The sequence below is a fragment of the Apteryx rowi genome, unplaced genomic scaffold, assembly GCF_003343035.1.
Source record: "Apteryx rowi isolate R43461 unplaced genomic scaffold, aptRow1 scaffold_549, whole genome shotgun sequence".
Lineage (NCBI taxonomy): Eukaryota > Metazoa > Chordata > Aves > Apterygiformes > Apterygidae > Apteryx > Apteryx rowi.
In genome coordinates, this window is record NW_020450815.1 from 309,075 (window position 1) to 327,191 (window position 18,117).

The 18,117-nt window shown below is 37.2% G+C and overlaps 1 protein-coding gene across 1 annotated transcript in view; it reads left to right on the plus strand.

Annotated features, from left to right (window-relative positions):
• LOC112973470 (solute carrier family 12 member 7-like) overlaps positions 1 to 18,117 on the plus strand; it is a 74,347-nt gene that overhangs the window by 43,966 nt on the left and 12,264 nt on the right. Inside the window, exons 10-20 of the mRNA XM_026081393.1 lie at positions 204 to 302; positions 958 to 1,015; positions 3,463 to 3,637; positions 6,045 to 6,163; positions 7,219 to 7,317; positions 8,793 to 8,912; positions 10,909 to 11,013; positions 12,178 to 12,346; positions 15,548 to 15,743; positions 17,025 to 17,194; positions 17,323 to 17,454. Coding sequence (XP_025937178.1) covers positions 204 to 302; positions 958 to 1,015; positions 3,463 to 3,637; positions 6,045 to 6,163; positions 7,219 to 7,317; positions 8,793 to 8,912; positions 10,909 to 11,013; positions 12,178 to 12,346; positions 15,548 to 15,743; positions 17,025 to 17,194; positions 17,323 to 17,454 — 1,442 coding nt within the window. The remainder of the gene's footprint in view (positions 1 to 203; positions 303 to 957; positions 1,016 to 3,462; positions 3,638 to 6,044; positions 6,164 to 7,218; positions 7,318 to 8,792; positions 8,913 to 10,908; positions 11,014 to 12,177; positions 12,347 to 15,547; positions 15,744 to 17,024; positions 17,195 to 17,322; positions 17,455 to 18,117) is intronic.

Genomic DNA, 18,117 nt, shown 5'->3' on the forward strand with positions numbered 1-18,117 from the left:
TTTCTTCTGAGCCTTCTGAATTTTTACTCTGTGGTGGGGTGGAAACCCAAACTTATCAATCAAATAAAAGTATAAATTGAGGATCTATGTAGAAATTTGGTAGACTTCTATAGCCTGCTACAGTGGGAATTGTGTGTTTAATCAGACTTATAGTTAATTTTTTTTTTTGACATATAAATTTGGTCTTTTTCAATTTTTTTAAGGTATTATGGCAGGTTCAAACAGATCTGGAGATCTTAAGGATGCTCAGAAATCTATTCCTACTGGAACTATTTTGGCTATTGCAACTACATCTTTTATTTGTATCCTTTATATTGTAACTTAATTTTTTTTTTTTCCTGCCTCTTGTGCATGTTGCTACAGACCAGTATAGTTATTTCATTGAAAAGTCATTTGAGTTGCCTGGGTATAGTATTAGCTGAACCTAAACTGAAATAAGTCTCATTTATTTATTTATTTATTTATTTCTACTAATGCTTCAAATTCCAAGTAACAATTGGTGGTTTTAGTTAAGTGACACAGAGGATTTTTGGTATCATGTTTCAATTGGCAGATTGCTTTATCACACTCAGTATAACCAGTGACAATCTTAAAGCAAACTACCAGCAATAGAAACCGTTAATCTTTCAATACCTAGAAGAAGCAAATGCTTATTTGTATGAGAAAATACATGTTCTGTTGCACAGTGAATGAGCTGGTAACTTTCAATATCTTGGAAATGAATCGTGGAACAAATGCTGTCATAGCAAAAATTAGCTAAAAAACTGTAATAGGAAAAAACTTAAAAACAAAAAAAATTGGTTATTGTGGGAACTTTGATTTCTTCCCTATGTGAAAAATTTTATATCATCTCTGTATATAGATGAAGGTGTGAGTATATTTGAAAACTGTATATAATAAAATATGTTTACTTATTTATTCATATATAGTGTAATCTTCCTTCAGTCTCAACAATAGATCTCTCCTGCATAGTACTGTTTGGTGCCTGTATAGAAGGTGTGATATTAAGAGATAAGTAAGTTGTATTTAACTTGGAGCGTGTATGCTCATGTTTCTCATGTGTTTCATGTGCTCATATGTTTCTGTTTTATGTGACTGTGTTTCAGTAATGACTCAATTTTTTTTTCTGAGGTGAGACTGGAGGGAAAGCTCATCTCAAACTGAAATTGTTGGTGAAGCGGCCAAGTTGGTAGACTGCATCCCTTTCACAGCTAGAAGCAGAATCTGAGCTACCCATGTGTTGGGCAGAATTGTCCCTAATAAAATGTCCCGGGGAGAGACAAGCATGCCTAGTGTTTCTGAAGCCCCCCAGGGTGGGGTGGGGCGGAGAGGGAGGTATGCCCTTCAGGAGAGGCAACATGCTCCTGGGGAGCAAAGGCAGAGGAAGGGCTTTGGCAGCTGCATGAGCAGGAGAGCTCATCAGGAAGACTGTAACACCATCAGGCTTGTTTCTACTGCATCCTTGGTGATGATGATGATGTTGTTTTAAAATATCACTTGTAGATCAAGATTCCTGTCAGTTTAGCTTTCACCCATGTAATTTCCTGAAGATATACAAGACAAAGTATGAAGTTAGAGATAAGCATACTATAAATATAATGGGAATGAGCACGTATAGAATCTCCAGACTTTGATAACTTTGGCTGTCGAGAGGCTGAGCTGCTTTGGGTGCTATGGGAATGTGTGGGCAGGCTTCGCTCTTGTTTCCCTGCCAGTGTCTGGTTCTCTTTCCTGCTGACTAAGGCATGAGTTTGGCAGATTATTGCATTGTGGTGGTATTTGAAAGCTGACAGAGAGGATTCTCAGACAATTTATTTTGGAGGCCCCCCCCCCAAAAATCTTCTAGTGTGGAAGCTAAACCCTTAAACAGTTAAAATCTGTATTCCAATCAAAATTAATGCAATGAGGGGCAGAGGATCAGTTTTACTTCAAAATGGTATTGCTGCATCAGTGACAATTTCTGAGTTATTTTTCTTTGTAGTAAGTATACCGATTCAAGTTGATGCTGAAAAAGTACAGAAAGTGAATTCTGAATTACGTATTAGCTCTGCACTAATTCGTGTAAACTTGCATATCTCAAAATAACTTATTGGAGACTTGCTGGAAAAACAATTTTTTGCAAGCACTGAATGCAGGTGATCTGTCTCTAGAGCAGGCCGCATTGGAGCAAGAGCACTGCACCTGTATTCTCCCCCTTTCACTGCTGCCAGTTCTTGCCTGGCTGAAATCCAGGGTACTAGTAAAATTTATGGGCTTTGGTCTGTTGTTTCAGACTGTCTTTTTTTTCAGTAGGGAGTGTCCTAATATCTGCCCTAGGGAAAAAATAGCTTGTCTTTCACTGTTTGAAGTCTTTCAGCTTTCAAGCTCTTCCTATAACATGTTTTAATTGCACACAAGGTATTGAAATTTCACTTAAGAATGAGGGTGCAGCTGTATGTCATCAGAGCAGCATGGCATGTCTTTCCTATAAGTTGAAGGGTGTTTTTCCTCTCCTTATCTACTGAAAATAGTACGTAGCCGTACATCCAAGCTTTAGGCACGCGCAAGATTTTGAACACTGGCCTATTGTATTAACCTGGTTGCTATGTTTGTCACCATCAATAGCGAGTCCAAAAAAAGATGAAGTATTTAATTTTCTCAGTTAAGAGCCTCTTATTTTCAAAAGCCTGAAAACATCTGAAAAAATTATAGGCTACCACAGCACTGACTTTACTAAACTGATTTTAGCTGTTTCTTAACAAAATTAAGATGAACACAAAAAGTTTGCTTGCTTTTTAAAACTGAAAACATCAGTTAAGAAAAAAAGAGCAGAACCTTTTCATACTTTACCTGGAATATTCATAAATGAACATAAAATTGGTGATCTAAAAAACAGTGACATTGAAGTGGGCACTCAGGACAAGGTGCTTTCATAAAACAGCACTGACTTCTCCTGGTTGCCAGATAGTCATTCTTCTACAATGCATCAGGCGGCATGACAGTTGGAGGCATGTGGATAGCCTGGAACGGCTGTGTCTAGCAGCTTCTCTGTATTTCCTTGTCCCTGTGTCAGTGTCACTGTATTAAAAGGAAAGGGTAATCTTTTATTTTTGCAAATCTCCAGGGTATACCTCTATGACAGGCTTGTACAACAGACCTTTGAAGCCTGCTTCCTAGTATTCACAAGGATCTGAAGAATCTATATGTAAATATTTTGCTAGTGCTGTTAATTCTGTGAAGTCTGGCAAGATACTTGACAAGACAGCAGTTATGATAAGTTTTCTTTAAAAAGCATAATAAAGATAAGTTGGTTTGCTGGGAAATCCTGTAGCATGTGCTGTGATGTGGTGTTTATTGTTGCATAGTGCTGTTAACCAAAAAGATAGAGATGTGGATGTTGATGCTATAGTAGAAGTTAGAAGCTCTTTTAGTACTTATTGCTTTTTATAACTTCTGTGGATTTTTTTTTTTCCCTTTCCTAAGGTTTGGAGAAGCAGTTAATGGAAATCTAGTGGTTGGTACGCTGGCCTGGCCTTCTCCATGGGTTATTGTAATCGGCTCATTCTTTTCTACATGTGGTGCTGGTCTTCAGAGCCTCACTGGTGCACCCCGGCTGTTGCAGGCCATTGCAAGAGATGGCATTGTACCATTTATTCAAGTGAGTGTGTGTGGTGGGTTCTTCTGTTTGTTTTTTTCTCCCTCTTTTCAGTACTTCAGATGTGTTTTACATTTTGACAAAAATGAGGCATTATTTCTGCTATCCCTGTAGAACTGCGAGAAAGATCTGGAGCTCTGTTCTGATGTGTACAAAATGGATCAAGTTATTGCAGGGCAAAGCCTGAACTTGTGCATTTCTTTGAAATTTAATTATCTTTATTCTTACATATCAAAGTTAGAGATTCAAAACTGAAAATAAAGATGGTTGTAAATTCTCCTATAGATGGAAATGAACAAGCTAGGAAACAGCTGGCAGCTGAACTTCTTGACTCCAGGCTGTGTTGACAGTTTGAACTGAGTTGTTTTGATCTTGTTATGGAACTCCATGAATACTTAACCTTTCCTGTCATAGAGCTACAGTTCTAATTTGAATTCATCTTTGTAAGTTGAGGTGAAGAAAGATGCAACAGTGTAATACCATCCTATGTCTCTGAACTTGAAGACTGCTCTAAAGTTCCCTGACTCTTGTAGTGAAGTTTGGAACTTATTGAATGACTACCTCAAAATGCTAAGAAAAGCTGACAGTTGCACAGCACAATGATAACCTATCAAGAACAGGTTCAAATATAAACACCTGGACTATGTCTGAGTAGCTGTGAATATTTTGGGAACAGAATTAAGAGACATTTCTCAAACTTAGGATTGGAATGAAATTGCAGATAGCAGAGACACTGAAGGTGACAAGGGCTGAAAACTAATTTAGAAGAATAGGCTTTCGTGTATGGAGATTGTCATGAGGATGATTTGGAGCACCTCTTGGTTTTGTATATATGCTTTGGGGAGGTTCATATCCTAATTTTGATGCCTAAATTAAATGGGCTGAACTTGTCAAGATTCTAGCCAGAGATATCCATGATCCATCTTTAATAGGCAAAACTAATAATAATAAAAAGAAGAAAAAGGATTGGTATGCTTTCCAGCACCAACAGAGGACTAATTATAAAACAGCAGCCTGGCCTGGTTCCTTGGTTAGGTTGACTTGTGTAAGCTTTCCCCATACACAAGGTGCCAATGCGCCTTGTTAATTGAGAACAGGTTATATCACCGTTCCCTTGGTTTTGGAGCATCTCCTGCCAGGGATGGGGAAAGATGATGAGGATATGCAGGACTAAGAAACATGCTGCTTCTCTATTTCACAGTGGAGAGCTGTGCAAGACTGCAGCTATGCCTGTAATTGGAAGTAAATATACTAATTATACTGGGGAGGTGGGAGGGAATCATACTGGAGTTTCCCTTGAGTGGGAGGGGAGATGTAATGCCATAACTCTTAAGTGCTGGGTTGTATTAAGAGAGAAACGAAAAATTTCATTTTTGCCTGAAGTAAAAGGGTGGTATTTAGTGAGTGACAGTGTGATTCCATCAATTTACAGGCAGATGGATAGATTTGAAGGGAGAGCAGAAGTCTATATAGTTTGGGAAGAGAATGAAAGAGAAAATTAAGGAGGAATGGAGGATGTTTGAAGAGTAGTCTAAAACTTGCAAKGTTCTTAGTTTTGGCATTATACAGCTTTTGCATGGATAGTCAAGGGAATGCAAGGAGATTAATATAGGTGCAAGAGTATGACTTCTTCAATGTAAAGTTCTTTTGCTTTTAAACATGACCAAAAAAAAGGCTTTTTAATATAAAAGACTATTGGATGAGAGGAAGCTGAGGGAAGAGAAGGTGGCATAGAGAATGAATGAGGTGGTATGGAGAATGAATGAGACTTTTGGAAAGGAAGCAATTATGGAAAATGGGAAAGACGATTTAGTCTTTATAGTTGTGTGGAGAGTAAATACTGCTGAAACTCTAGGTGAGGATTTTTCCCATTTCTCTTCACTCAGTACAGCTTGTGATTGAAATTCACTCTCTGGCTTTGGGCACAAGCAGTCTGCTGTCAGCAAAAGAAATCACATGCTGAATGGTTTTTGGCAGGGCTCTGCACAGGTTACTAGGCTTTTTAAAGTTCTCATCAAACATCAATATGACATTCATAACTACTCAGTTGATGCTTATTTTTTCTTACCAAAAAAAGCCCTCAACTACATTAGCATTTCATAGATGACTAAGTATAAATTTCTGATGCATATGGACTTTTTTTTTTGTTTGATTTTGTTTGAACAGCCATTGCAGCATCACTTTAATGTTATATAGTAGTTTCTTATTTAAGTAAACACTTCTCATATTGGAAATGCATTTTTTTCTCCAAGTTCATATATACTCTTTTCTTTTTATAGATTCTTTACCTCCCCTTTCTAATAAATGACTATATTTGATTCCAGGTAGTTAGTTCACAATCTGCATGATGTTTCACAACTGTATATTGAACAGCTTTCCCTATTTTTACCATTTGTTTGAATTGAACTAGGTATTTGGTCATGGAAAAGCAAATGGAGAACCAACTTGGGCTCTACTCCTCACTGCTGGTATCTGTGAGATAGGAATTCTGATAGCCTCTTTGGACAGTGTAGCACCAATTCTTTCAATGTAAGTATGCATGTATTTCACCTTCCTTTAAGATAAATGATATATTAACTAGGTAATGATTTTTCTCTTTGAGATAATACATGCTAGGTTTGTCCTTTTAATCTGGAAAAAAAAACAATGCTTTGGGTTCATGCTTAATATAAAATAGCATTAACATATTTCAATTAGGCATAAACTTATAAGTGTATAATTTACACTTATAAAAGTCATTAATACTTAAATGGCCCTTAAAAATTAATGCTGTATGAAATAGTGTATAGCATCTGACATTCAGCCAACTTTAATCAATTTGGATTTTAAACTGATTTTAGATATGAAAGTTGTTTTCCCATGGTGTCATTTCTGCTCTTTGAAAAGAGTAAAACTTATCATGCATTTTTCAGTCTTATTTCAATCTCATAGATTCCTCAATCTATAGAGGAAAAAAAAAAAAGATTTTGTTACAAAAACTGGTGGATAATAAATGGAAATTGCCTGGCTGCAGTCCTATAGCTTTCTTTGGAGCTCATGATTGGGACAGCCTTTACTTCAGTTAGCTTCAGAGTCATGCATGCACCAGGAAGAATGTGGGTTAAGCTTAAAGGATACAGGACTGTCTCTTTTGAAAAGTAGTAACTGGATACTATTGAATAGTTTCTGTGAAGAAACTGGTGTGATGCCTAAAGAAGCAAGGGTTGTTGTAGTACCAGTCTATCAACAAATGTGTGCGAGCGTTAACGGGTATTTCACTGCTATATTCAGTATTTGGTTCTGGCTTGAGTTAGGTTGAAAATAAGATGTCTTGTGATAAATGTCAACGTTATTCAATGATAATCACTTCTTAGGTTTTCTCTGAAATCTTTGATTGAGACTTGGTGTTATTCTAGTACCATGTTTTGAGACAGTTTAATATTCTAGAAGCATTAATTTAACCTAGATCTTGTGTTCTGTTGGCTAATACGGACACCATATGAAAGTTTCCACCCTTTTATGGATTGCATTTAAGTCTTTTAATGAAAGTCTGTCTAGTTCATTTCCTGTCTGAAAAATTGTTTTGTATTTCTTTTTCTTGACAGGTTTTTCCTTATGTGCTATATGTTTGTAAATCTGGCTTGTGCAGTGCAGACTCTCTTACGGACTCCCAACTGGAGACCTCGTTTCAAATATTACCATTGGTAGGGCATATTCTTTCATTCAGAAGTGTTAAAGCCAATTATGCAGCCTTGGCTAGTTAATTGCATTGCAGTAACAAAGCAAAATCTCCTTTCTGACTTGAACGAGTTAGAAGGTGGTTCATGTACTGAATACTTTAACAGCAACATTTGCTTTCATATGTTTGACACAGAGCTGGTAATAGTTTTGAATAAGAAAACACATGTGGGGGTGGGAAGGGGCTTGCAAGGTGATGCTTAATATTGCTCATAAGCCAAGAGATCTCCTGAATATGGGTGAATGAAGCTGAAATGTAATGGTATTTGTCTTTTATATATAGATAAAGAGAATTGGTAAAAATGTTTCTGAAGGTTAATTTTTTTTCCCTCCTTTCAAGTGTGCAGGAATTGGTGTATAGAAAAATACAAGCTTGTTTATTAAATACGAGATTTTTTCTGTACATCAGTTAGCTCTTTAATTATGTGATCACATACTAGTTTTAAATTATGTTGAGCTTTGAGCATTGCATTTGCTCTTTGGTAATTGAAGCAGACGAGTGGATACTTGGGAATTGGCTTAAGAGTTCAACCACCTCAAAATAAGACTGAGAGTTCTTTGGTTTTATTGAATGTTTGAAATGTGTGTGTGTGTGCATGTATATATATGTATGTGTGTGTATGTATAAATATAAATAGTTACAGTGTGAGGTCCTCAGAATAACTATATAGCATTTCTTTGAAGAAAAACTGGATGCATTTGGGCTCAGTTCTTCCATGATACTAAAGAAGCAAATTAAGAGTGAAACAAAACTTGACTTTGCCTATGCTCTTTCAGTACAGTGAAGGCCAGCTGTGATCTAGAAATGGTGAAAAGAAACTTGGTGTGTAGTATGCCACTATATGTAGTCACAAAAATGTCCAGTTCTGAGCTGGCTTACATCCATCTGACTGAGAGTGTGGGCAAAACAGGCATGTAAACTTTAACCTGGAAATGCTTCTGTTATTGTTTTCAGTGCACTATGATTCTTTTTTAAAAGCCTTTAAAAGACTTTCTCTGTGTTCTCTTATCCTATTATCTGTGTGTGTTCTTACATTTTTGTATGTCTCCTATGTAAGTGGAAAACATAATTCATGGGTTGAGTTTAATCTTGTGTATTGTTTGAGAAATTTTAAGCTTAAATTCTAATCAATGGTAAGTGATGGAAACCTGTTTTGAAATTGATCCTACTTGGAGGATACTTGGTAGAGTCTCAGAACTGGCAAACGTAGTAAATCTGTTATATCTAATTCAGTTGTATTATTTATTTCACATAAAAGGGTTCAGAATGCAACTCTTCACATACTGAAGTTGGAACAATGTATTTTTATTTATAGATTAGCTATAAAAATGGCCTTTGAAGGTAGGAGAGGCCTTTCTGGGAGCTGTCTTAAATAAGAAAGTGACTTTGTAGAATATTTGCATGCATATTTAAAAAATGGAAAAAAATGGTTTCTTTTAGGACTCTTTCATTCCTGGGGATGAGTTTATGTCTTGCCTTGATGTTCATTTGCTCTTGGTACTATGCTTTGATTGCCATGCTAATCGCAGGATGTATTTACAAATACATAGAATATAGAGGGTAAGACCAAATATTTATTTTATATTTAATATCTTTAATATTGAGCAAAAAGCATTTTTATATAAAATAGATGCAATTGAAGTAATAGAAATAAGTATTGTCTGAAACAAGGTAAGATCCAATCTCTATTCCTAAGGATTATATGCTTGTGGTTTCTGATTTCTTTGGAAGTCCTGTTCCAAAATCCCCGACAGCCAGAACTGATAAAAATAACAACCAATAAGGCTGGGAAATCTTACCTGAACACAGGTTATTGTGTAAAGTTTTGGGCTATAAAGGTTTTGGTACTTCAGTGTTCAGAAACATCCCCCCTTTATTTTAGGAAGAAACTATTACAAAACTTTACTTGTGTCAGAGCACTAAAACTCCACTTTTGCATGAACTTTTGCACTTTTTAGCATGAGTCATACTGAATAATCTAGAGCACCCACTGAAAATCATCTTTTTTTCTGCAAGCCAGATGATCTTTAAGTTGCAAAATACTCTTTGTATGTGTCCATTGTCAAATGCATATAACACATGAATCACACCTGTAAGAAATGCCATACAGTAGGAGACCTAGCATGTTCAGTTAATCAAAAAGAACATCTAGGGTTGACTTTTGATTAATAGGGTATATGTTTTTCCTTGCTAGAAAAGATACCCAATGCTAAAATTATTCTAGTCGGAAAAATGGTATGAACTAGGAGCAGGAAATTGAAGACAGGCAAGCTGTTCAGATAAGTAATTAAGCACAGGTCTTTAATTCTGTGCTTAAGCTGTAACTTAACTAATGTGGCATAAACTACTCCACACTGTGGATTCACCATCATTTAATATCTCCATCTGCAGACTAGATGCTTTCCTGGATTGTATTTTCTAATACAGCTCCAGTTACTGGCTTCAGTGCAGGGAAATTCTCTTGCCTGTTTTAGTGAGGAAGTCTAATCACATGATACAGTTCTGTGTATGTATATAGGAATACACATAAGAATTTGGATGTGCATATAATTGTGCACATGCTATGAATGTTGGAACTTGGCCATCACATCTACCCTGTAAAAGAGATTCTTTTTTGCAGAATCTCGACTTCTCATCTCCTTACTTTGAGTGCAGGGGCTGACTTGGCTAAGCGCAAAAAAAGACGTAAAACTGTAAAAGATGCTTTCTCCATAAGAATCTCAATTTTTATTTTAATATTTGGACAATTAAACATGACTATCTGTCAGTGGCTGTTTTTTAACATCCACCTTATTCTTTAATAACTTTGGAATACAGCTTGGCTTATTTCATCCAAAGTCTGAAAGAGGGCTAGAGGTAACAAAGTTCAGTCAAAATTCATGTGGGGAAATGAGAGATGGGTTGGGAAGGAAGGGGAGACCGGAATGCAGAGGGGGATGGAGGGAGAGACAGGGGAGACCGAGGATGGAGGGAGAGGTGGGGGAGACCAACCTAAAGTAACATTCTCTAGAAGAGAGAGGAGAAAAAAGAAACAAAAAAAAACCCCTACAACATGAGTTCGGCCATTCTCTATTATATCTGATTGGCCACATAGTATACAGTATAACTTTGTACTGGGAGAAAGAGGAGTGGAAAGTGTAGAGAGATTCATAGCAGTCAGGAGGGAAGGTGTAAAGCTTTGAGGGTGCTTGGGGGAGGAGTTGGCAAGGAAAGAAAGTAGAGAATGGTATAATGGTGAGGGAGGAAAACACAGGACACAAATCCATAGAAAGTCAAATTTCATTTGTTCAAGTAACTGTCATGACTACAGAAAAATTATGAAATATGAATAAAGTAGAACATAATATTAGTACTAAATGAGCAGATCTCTTGAAAGGAACTGAAACTGTTTCAAATCAGCCTTCATTCATGGTTTAAATCTAAGATGAGGTTTTTTGTCTTTTTCACATAAAGAAGTTTGTTGTTGATAATCTTTATCCCTCACATAAGAAAATGTACTTAATTTGTATAAACAAACTACACCTGTTAATGGGATCTCTTTTCCTGCACCCCCAAGAGCGGAAAAAGAATGGGGTGATGGGATCCGAGGCCTGTCTTTGAATGCAGCTCGCTATGCTTTGCTTCGTGTTGAAGATGGTCAGCCTCACACCAAGAACTGGAGGTAAGAGTCCTATGTCTTTCAAGTTCACACCATTATAGAAATATGTAAATCTATTAGGAATACTGCTAGAAGAGTTAATAGCTAAGGTGAGCTTTACCATTAAAATAACATTGTAACCTGGGCATGCTGTTGCTATTTTATTATTTTACTGTGATGTTAGTTAAGCTCAGTTAGCAAATTTGCTAGGATTGTGTCAGACTTCTACAGGCAAATAAACTGAAACTTGAAGGCAGGTGGTGATGACAGTTTTCTAAAATGGAGAAGAACTTTAATTTTGATTATTTATAGATTTTTAGATTCACAATAGCAGTTACGAGAGTCTCACTATCCTTATGAAAATACAGAAGGACAAATGCAAAGTCCAGTACCTGGAACACACTAATCCACTGCAATGGTACAGGCTGGGAGGCAGCTCTGATGAAAAGGACCTGTGGTTCCTGGTGGATACTAAGCCAAACATAAGACAGCAGTGTGCCCTGACAGTGGCAAAGGCTACCGGCATGCTGGCCTCTATCAACAGGAGTGTAGGCAGTATATTGAAGGAAGTAATAATTCCTCTTCATTCAGCACTCATTAGAACACATCCGGCACCCCAGTACAGGAAAGGCATCAATAAACCGGAGCGAATTTGGCAGAGCACCTCAAAGATGGTTGGGGACATTTCCAGATACGCTGGAGCACATCTCCTTTAAGGAGAGGCTGAGGGAGCTAGGCTTTTCAGCTTTGAGAAGAGACGGCTTAAGGGGAACATAAAAACTGATTATAAACTAGCTAATAAACCTCCAGTACCTAAAAGGAGGTTACTGAGAAGACAGAAGGAGACTTCTTACAGTAGTGCATGGTGGGAGAATGAAGCAAAGTGATAAAAGGGAAAAAACTGTCATGAGGATAATTAAGCATTGGGAGAGGTTGTAGAATCTGTCCTTGGAGAGTTCTGTGATCCAATTGGACAAAGCCCTAGACAACCTGGCCTGAATTCAGTGTTTATCCTGCTTCAAGCAGCAGGTTGTACTAGATGACCTCTTGAGAGCCTTTGCCATTGAATCAAGTATTTAATGTGTGTTGTTATGTGTTTTAACTTTTCAGTTTTCCTGCTTCTGTGTCTACATATTTATACTTGCCTGTATATGTGTGGGGGATTTTTCTCTTCTTTTTTTCCTCCAGACCTCAAGTCTTGGTCTTGTTAAATCTGGATTCTGAACAGTTGGTGAAGCATCCTAGATTGCTTTCTTTCACCTCTCAGTTGAAGGCTGGTAAAGGGTTAACTATTGTGGGATCTGTACTTCAGGGAAGCTACTTGGATAAATGTGCAGAAACCCAGAAAGCTGAAGAGGTATGTAAAAGCTTACAGCTTAGAAATGCCTGTAATTTTCATTGATATTTAAATGTTAAATCTGGATACCTGATATTTTGAAATAGAATAGACTGCTGTAAAGCATGGAATAAGACACACATTTTGACTATCAACACAATCAAGGATTATACTTATATCTATAAAACAGGCTGCTGTGCTACAGCAAAAATTTTTATGAAAGTTTCCGGTAGCATGAAACACGTTGATGTTTCTTAAACTTTCAGTATTGAGGGCCCTGTGCTCACAGTCACATTAGTCTTCAAAAAGCTGAGCAATAGTTTCTTGTTTTGTTTTGTAATAAGTGTTCTTTATAAGGCAATTTGTTAATTTAATAAATCCTGATGTGTTTGACATGAATTCATTCTCTGGATATGTACTTAATATTGTTTTCTGCATTGCCGTAGAAATGTGTACCAGAGCCAGGGTTAGGAGCTGTCTTTCCCTGAATCCTAATCTGTTGCCTTAACTATAAAAAGCATTCTTTCTCTTGAGATTCTCAAATTTGTTTTTCTTCCAACTTGCCCCCATATAGCCAGAGAAGGTAGAATGAAGTAGAAAAAACTAGTAAGATGTCATGTAACTTAAGATGACAGCTAACTGTATAGCAAACACAACTGAATTAGTAGTGTGCTTGTGGGAAGCCCCTGAAAGTGTTTGAACTCAGAACTTGGGCTTTCAGTGTAAAACAAGTTTCCCTTTTCGTTCTGTCCTAAATGACTTTTTCATTTACTCCAGTATAGGGGTAACTCCATTATAGAGAATTAAACTTGCTGATCTTTGCAAGGTCTCCTACTTCTAGCTTTACAGAGTGGTGAAACTTTGGTAGAAAATACCACGTTTACTGTATTTTGAATACTGTTGAAAAATCTATTGCCTGTAGAAAACTAGTATAACTTTATTCTAAAAGAAAGCTTTGATTGCAGTTATATCTTCCATAAATGGTTAGTGTGCTCAAGATTGTTGACATGAGTATTGGTTGAAATGTTTACTATTTTGATCCAAGGCTGCTTAAATTCTTTGTAAAGACTCCCCTGTGACTTATTCAGGCCTGGCATATTTAAAATAGATGAGCGTTGGAGATGTGAAGAATTGAATCACCAAAGCTAACTGCCCTTTACCTCCTTTTCTCTTTTACTGTTTTCCTCTCTCTTGGTACTCAGACTTGTCCTTTGTGGTGGTTAGGATAGCAAAGTATGAAGCTTAGGTGGCCTAACCAATTTCACAAGATAAAGGCTCCAGAAGAGCAGTTAGCTTGAAAACATGGTGAAAAAGTCTCATGGTAATATAGTGTTAAAATAATCATTGTTGAGCTATTAGTGTCAACAGCTTGTGTGGCTGGAAAACAAAAGCAAGAACATGATCAGCAGGTCAGCAAATAAAGCAGAGAAAACCTTTAATCAGAAACTGTTTACACCTGAGGGTTTGAAATGTGACCTCTAGTTAGCTCTACTAGAAGTCAGCCACAGCTCTGAGAGATGGAATAAGAATAAATTTAAGGGAGATCTAATCCCTGTATTCTCCAGAAAGTCAGTCCTTCTGGTATCAAGATCAAGGAAACCATTGCTTTTAAAACAGAGATAAAGCTGGACTTAAGATTGTCTGAAGGGCTGGCTGGTTTTGGAAAATTTCAACTAGAAAATGGTGCTTCCAAAAGGAGACCTGTGGGAAATCAAGGTTTCTCCCATCTTTAAAAAGAAAGAAAGAAAAAAAAGGTCTGTTTAGCCAACTGATATGGCCTTGAAGATACTGTCTGCATACTCAGTTAACTTTGCTACCAAATTCTGATTTCCCCTCCCCCACCCCTCCTTCCTCTTATTGAACAGAATTGTTGATGTGAAACCAAGCCAGTCAATCTGCCCTTGCAGGATTTTGATGGGACTTGAAGTTGCACTTCTTTGTGCTGTCAGACACTGGAGCTGAGACCAAAGAATTGTCTTGCTTTGCTTGGCGGCGTTCTCCTTGCCTGGCTTTTAGTTGCTGGCAAGACCTTTAGTGCAGTGTGGCAGAGTTACGAGTTTTTGCAGGTGTGAATCTGGGCATAAAAAGGGGGCCAGAAATTACGAGGCCTGGTAAGAGGAGAACAGGCACAAGAGGCCACCAGTTTAGGAATAACTTGTCCCAGAAGGTTGTGGGCAGAATGAGCTGCACCTCCAGAAACTGGCAAAACTCATAGAATTGATCATGCTTCAGTCCTCGATGTCCTCTTCCTTTTTGACACAGCTATGAAGCCGATGAACAAACTTGGTGATTCTGTCCACTTTACAGGCTGTTTCAGCTCAAAGAAAATAAGAATGCATTACTACTGTGTTCTCTGTAGTTGAAGGTTAGTTTGAGTCTAAAAATCCCATCCTTTTTGATGAGTCATGTGGGAGGTCAGCATGGTATCAGGGTTGGAGGAAAGCACCAAAATTCTAAGTTATTTTTAGAAAATAGATATTTAGAAGTTCAGAGGGAGACACATTTTGAAGTCATGCAATCAAAAAGTGGGAAATGCCCAAACTGATGTTCCCTATTGCCCTTAAATACTTTCTCCTTTTGAATGATGCTTTTAAATTATTGTAATAAAACAAACACATAAACAAGTATCTCTTGTGTTTGTCAGTATTCAATGAAGACGTTCCTCCTATCATTATTCAGCCAATGATTCTAATGAACATCTGCAAATCTTATTTTTCAATGCAATGGAGTTAATTGAGAATTAGCCTATTAGTATCAAAATTCTTTTAGGAGCTTTCGCAAGCCTTCAAAAGTTCTTGGCACCCCTCTTTGGAATTGGAAGGGGAGGGAAGAGTGAAGGACCAACTCTTTCAGCAAATATTGTCATTACAAACAGGTGGTGCTTTATCAGTCAGCAATGCTTTATCTGTGCCTTCCCTGAAGCAGTGCTGCTTTCTTCATCTTTGTCAATGTGATCTTATTCATATCTTGTTCATTCTCCTTTGGGAATAAAGGACTGCATATCTGATGTGATTAAAAACACACTCTGTGGGTTGTGTGGGTTTTTTGTTTTTGTTTTTTACAGTTATCAAAGAATTATGTCTGTGCCTCTGGAATTAGAGTGGTTTCTTGATGTTGGTTGCACATTGTATTTAATGTTTTTAATTTAGTGCTGCTGTTCCCTGTGATACTTATTATCAGTGTTGACTGTATTTGTCCATGTGTAATCTTCCTTTCTAACAGAATGTTAAAGCATTAATGGGAATAGAAAAGACTAAAGGATTTTGCCAGATTGTGGTATCTCCAAGTTGCAGAGATGGAATATCCCATTTGATTCAATCAGCTGGTCTAGGCGGAATGAAGCACAATACAGTCCTGATGGCATGGCCACAGTCATGGAAGCAGACAGAAAACTATTTCTCTTGGAAGAATTTTGTTGGTATGTATATATTATGCAATTGTAAGACAGCTATGTAACCAATGTATTTGCTGTGTTGGGTATATGTGATGCTGAACATCCATTTTAGTTTTTTTTTTCCCCCCACTTCTTGCCTCACTTTGTCTGATTTCATAAGGAGTGGATTTTCTCAGCCTGGTCTCTCTTTTTTTTTTTTTTTTTTTTTCAAGGCATCTACATGGGCGATTACTCTTTTCTCGGACTTCAGTTCTGCAGTTTTGACCCGGTTTTGGGCCACTTCAGTTAATCTTAACTATTCTGTCATCCTGCAGAAAACAAAATTAAGCCACCATCTGTTTTTGTTAGTTTTGCTTCCAAATATTGTGATCATTTTCTATAAACCTGCAGCTATTACAAGCTAAACAATATGAAGCTGGTAACATCAGTTGTTCTGTTCTCCTTGTACTGGGCGCCATAATCTTATGTTGCACTAAAACGTATCTTTCAGAAAGACATCCATTCCTGATGAGGGTGTGGTTCCCTCCCTGCCCCAAATCTTTTGAAGAGTCAAAATCATTTTTTTGGTAGCTTGTTATAGTATTTAATTGCTTTTCTCTCCATTTCCCCCCCCCCCCCCCCTCAACATAGTTGGTTGCAGGTAATTGCTGAGGTTATCCTATCTTTCACTTGACTTTGTCTGAAAAACTTTGGAATAATAATTTCATTCTAAGCTTTTGAGTATTCCAAGATTATTGCAAATAAGTATTAATGAGCTGGTCATCTTTTCAGAGAAGTGTTGTAGGTATAAACCACTTATATCTGTGATTTCTAAGTCTTTATCCCTAACAGTTTAATTAGGATCTCTTCATCCACCCTCATACACAATTGAAATGTCGCTTGTCTTCTTTTTTTTTTTTTTTTTTTTACAGATGCAGAACAAGACTGTTCTGTCTACTGTGCATAATATTCTCTCTTCTCTCCCCACTGCCCCGAATACTGGGATTATGTAATTGTTGAGCAATCTTCTATTTCTAATCTGTACAGGCCACACTATTTTTCTTATTGTTCTTAGCTTCCCTCTACTTCCTACCATCTTACTTTTTGTCATTTAATTTTATGTTCCTGTTTGTTTAAAAAGCATCTTTAACTGTTACTTCTCTTGTTTTCCTAAGCAGGTTAGTCATTAAACCCAAGATGCCCTCTTTCACCAAGGCAGAATCTGGGAGGATTTGAGTTTTTAAACTTTTTATTACTATTTTTTAACAAACAAAAACTGAATGAAAACCAGAAGCTCTTCATCTAATGTCTTGTTTTCTGTTGCAGACACTGTACGAGAAACAACAGCAGCTCAGCAAGCTCTGTTGGTTGCTAAAAACATTGACTTGTTTCCAACAAATCAAGAACGTTTTACTGATGGAAACATAGATGTATGGTGGATTGTTCATGATGGTGGCATGCTGATGTTGTTGCCTTTTCTTCTTCGACAGCACAAGGCAAGGACAACAGAAAATGGCTGGGATTTCATTTACTTGAACTAATAGTTCAAAATACTTATCATGTTGATAGTTACGTATGGTGAACAGCGATCGTGTTATAAGTTACTAAATAATCTCTTTCATAGGTTTGGAGAAAATGTAAAATGCGTATCTTCACTGTAGCTCAAATGGATGATAATAGCATTCAAATGAAGAAGGATCTACAGATGTTCTTGTATCACCTTCGACTGAATGCTGAAGTGGAAGTTGTTGAAATGGTACGTTACTGCATTTTTTGTTTTTTTAACTGAGACTAAACTTGGAAAACTAGATCAGGCTACAATCTTCAGTTTTATATTTGGACTAACACTATTAGTTTCAAAAAGGATAAATGTAGTTTCCCCATGTACACACCAAGAAAAAGAAAAGGTTTTAAGAGCAATGTTATCTCAACTGTGTCACAATGCTAGTGTATGTGGTAGTAGATTTAATGGTATGTTGGGTAGTTTTGAATAATATTCGGGTATTAATCCTACTTTATCTATGAGGACTAGTCCATATAGATATTTCCATGTGGGCTTAGGGATTCCTTATTCTAGAGAGAGATGTTCAGACTGCAGTTGGAAAGGGGGACATGTTCAGTTCTGGCCCTTCCTCATGCTGGATGCCAGGGATTACTAGATAATCATTTTTCATTTCAGTGCCTGCCTGCTAAAAATTCAGGCTTTTTTCTTCCTGAATTAACTATGTCACATATCTTGGCGTTGCCACTCCCTTTTACACTGAACAGCAGGAAAACATAGCCACAGATTCTGCTGTCTCAGATAAAGCGAAGGATGTAGAAAGATGCCTTCTACAGTACCATTTTTATAGTTATCCATTCAGCAGCTTGGGAAGGCTGCATATGTTGTGTAATGCATAGAAGGATCCTTTGGAGTAGC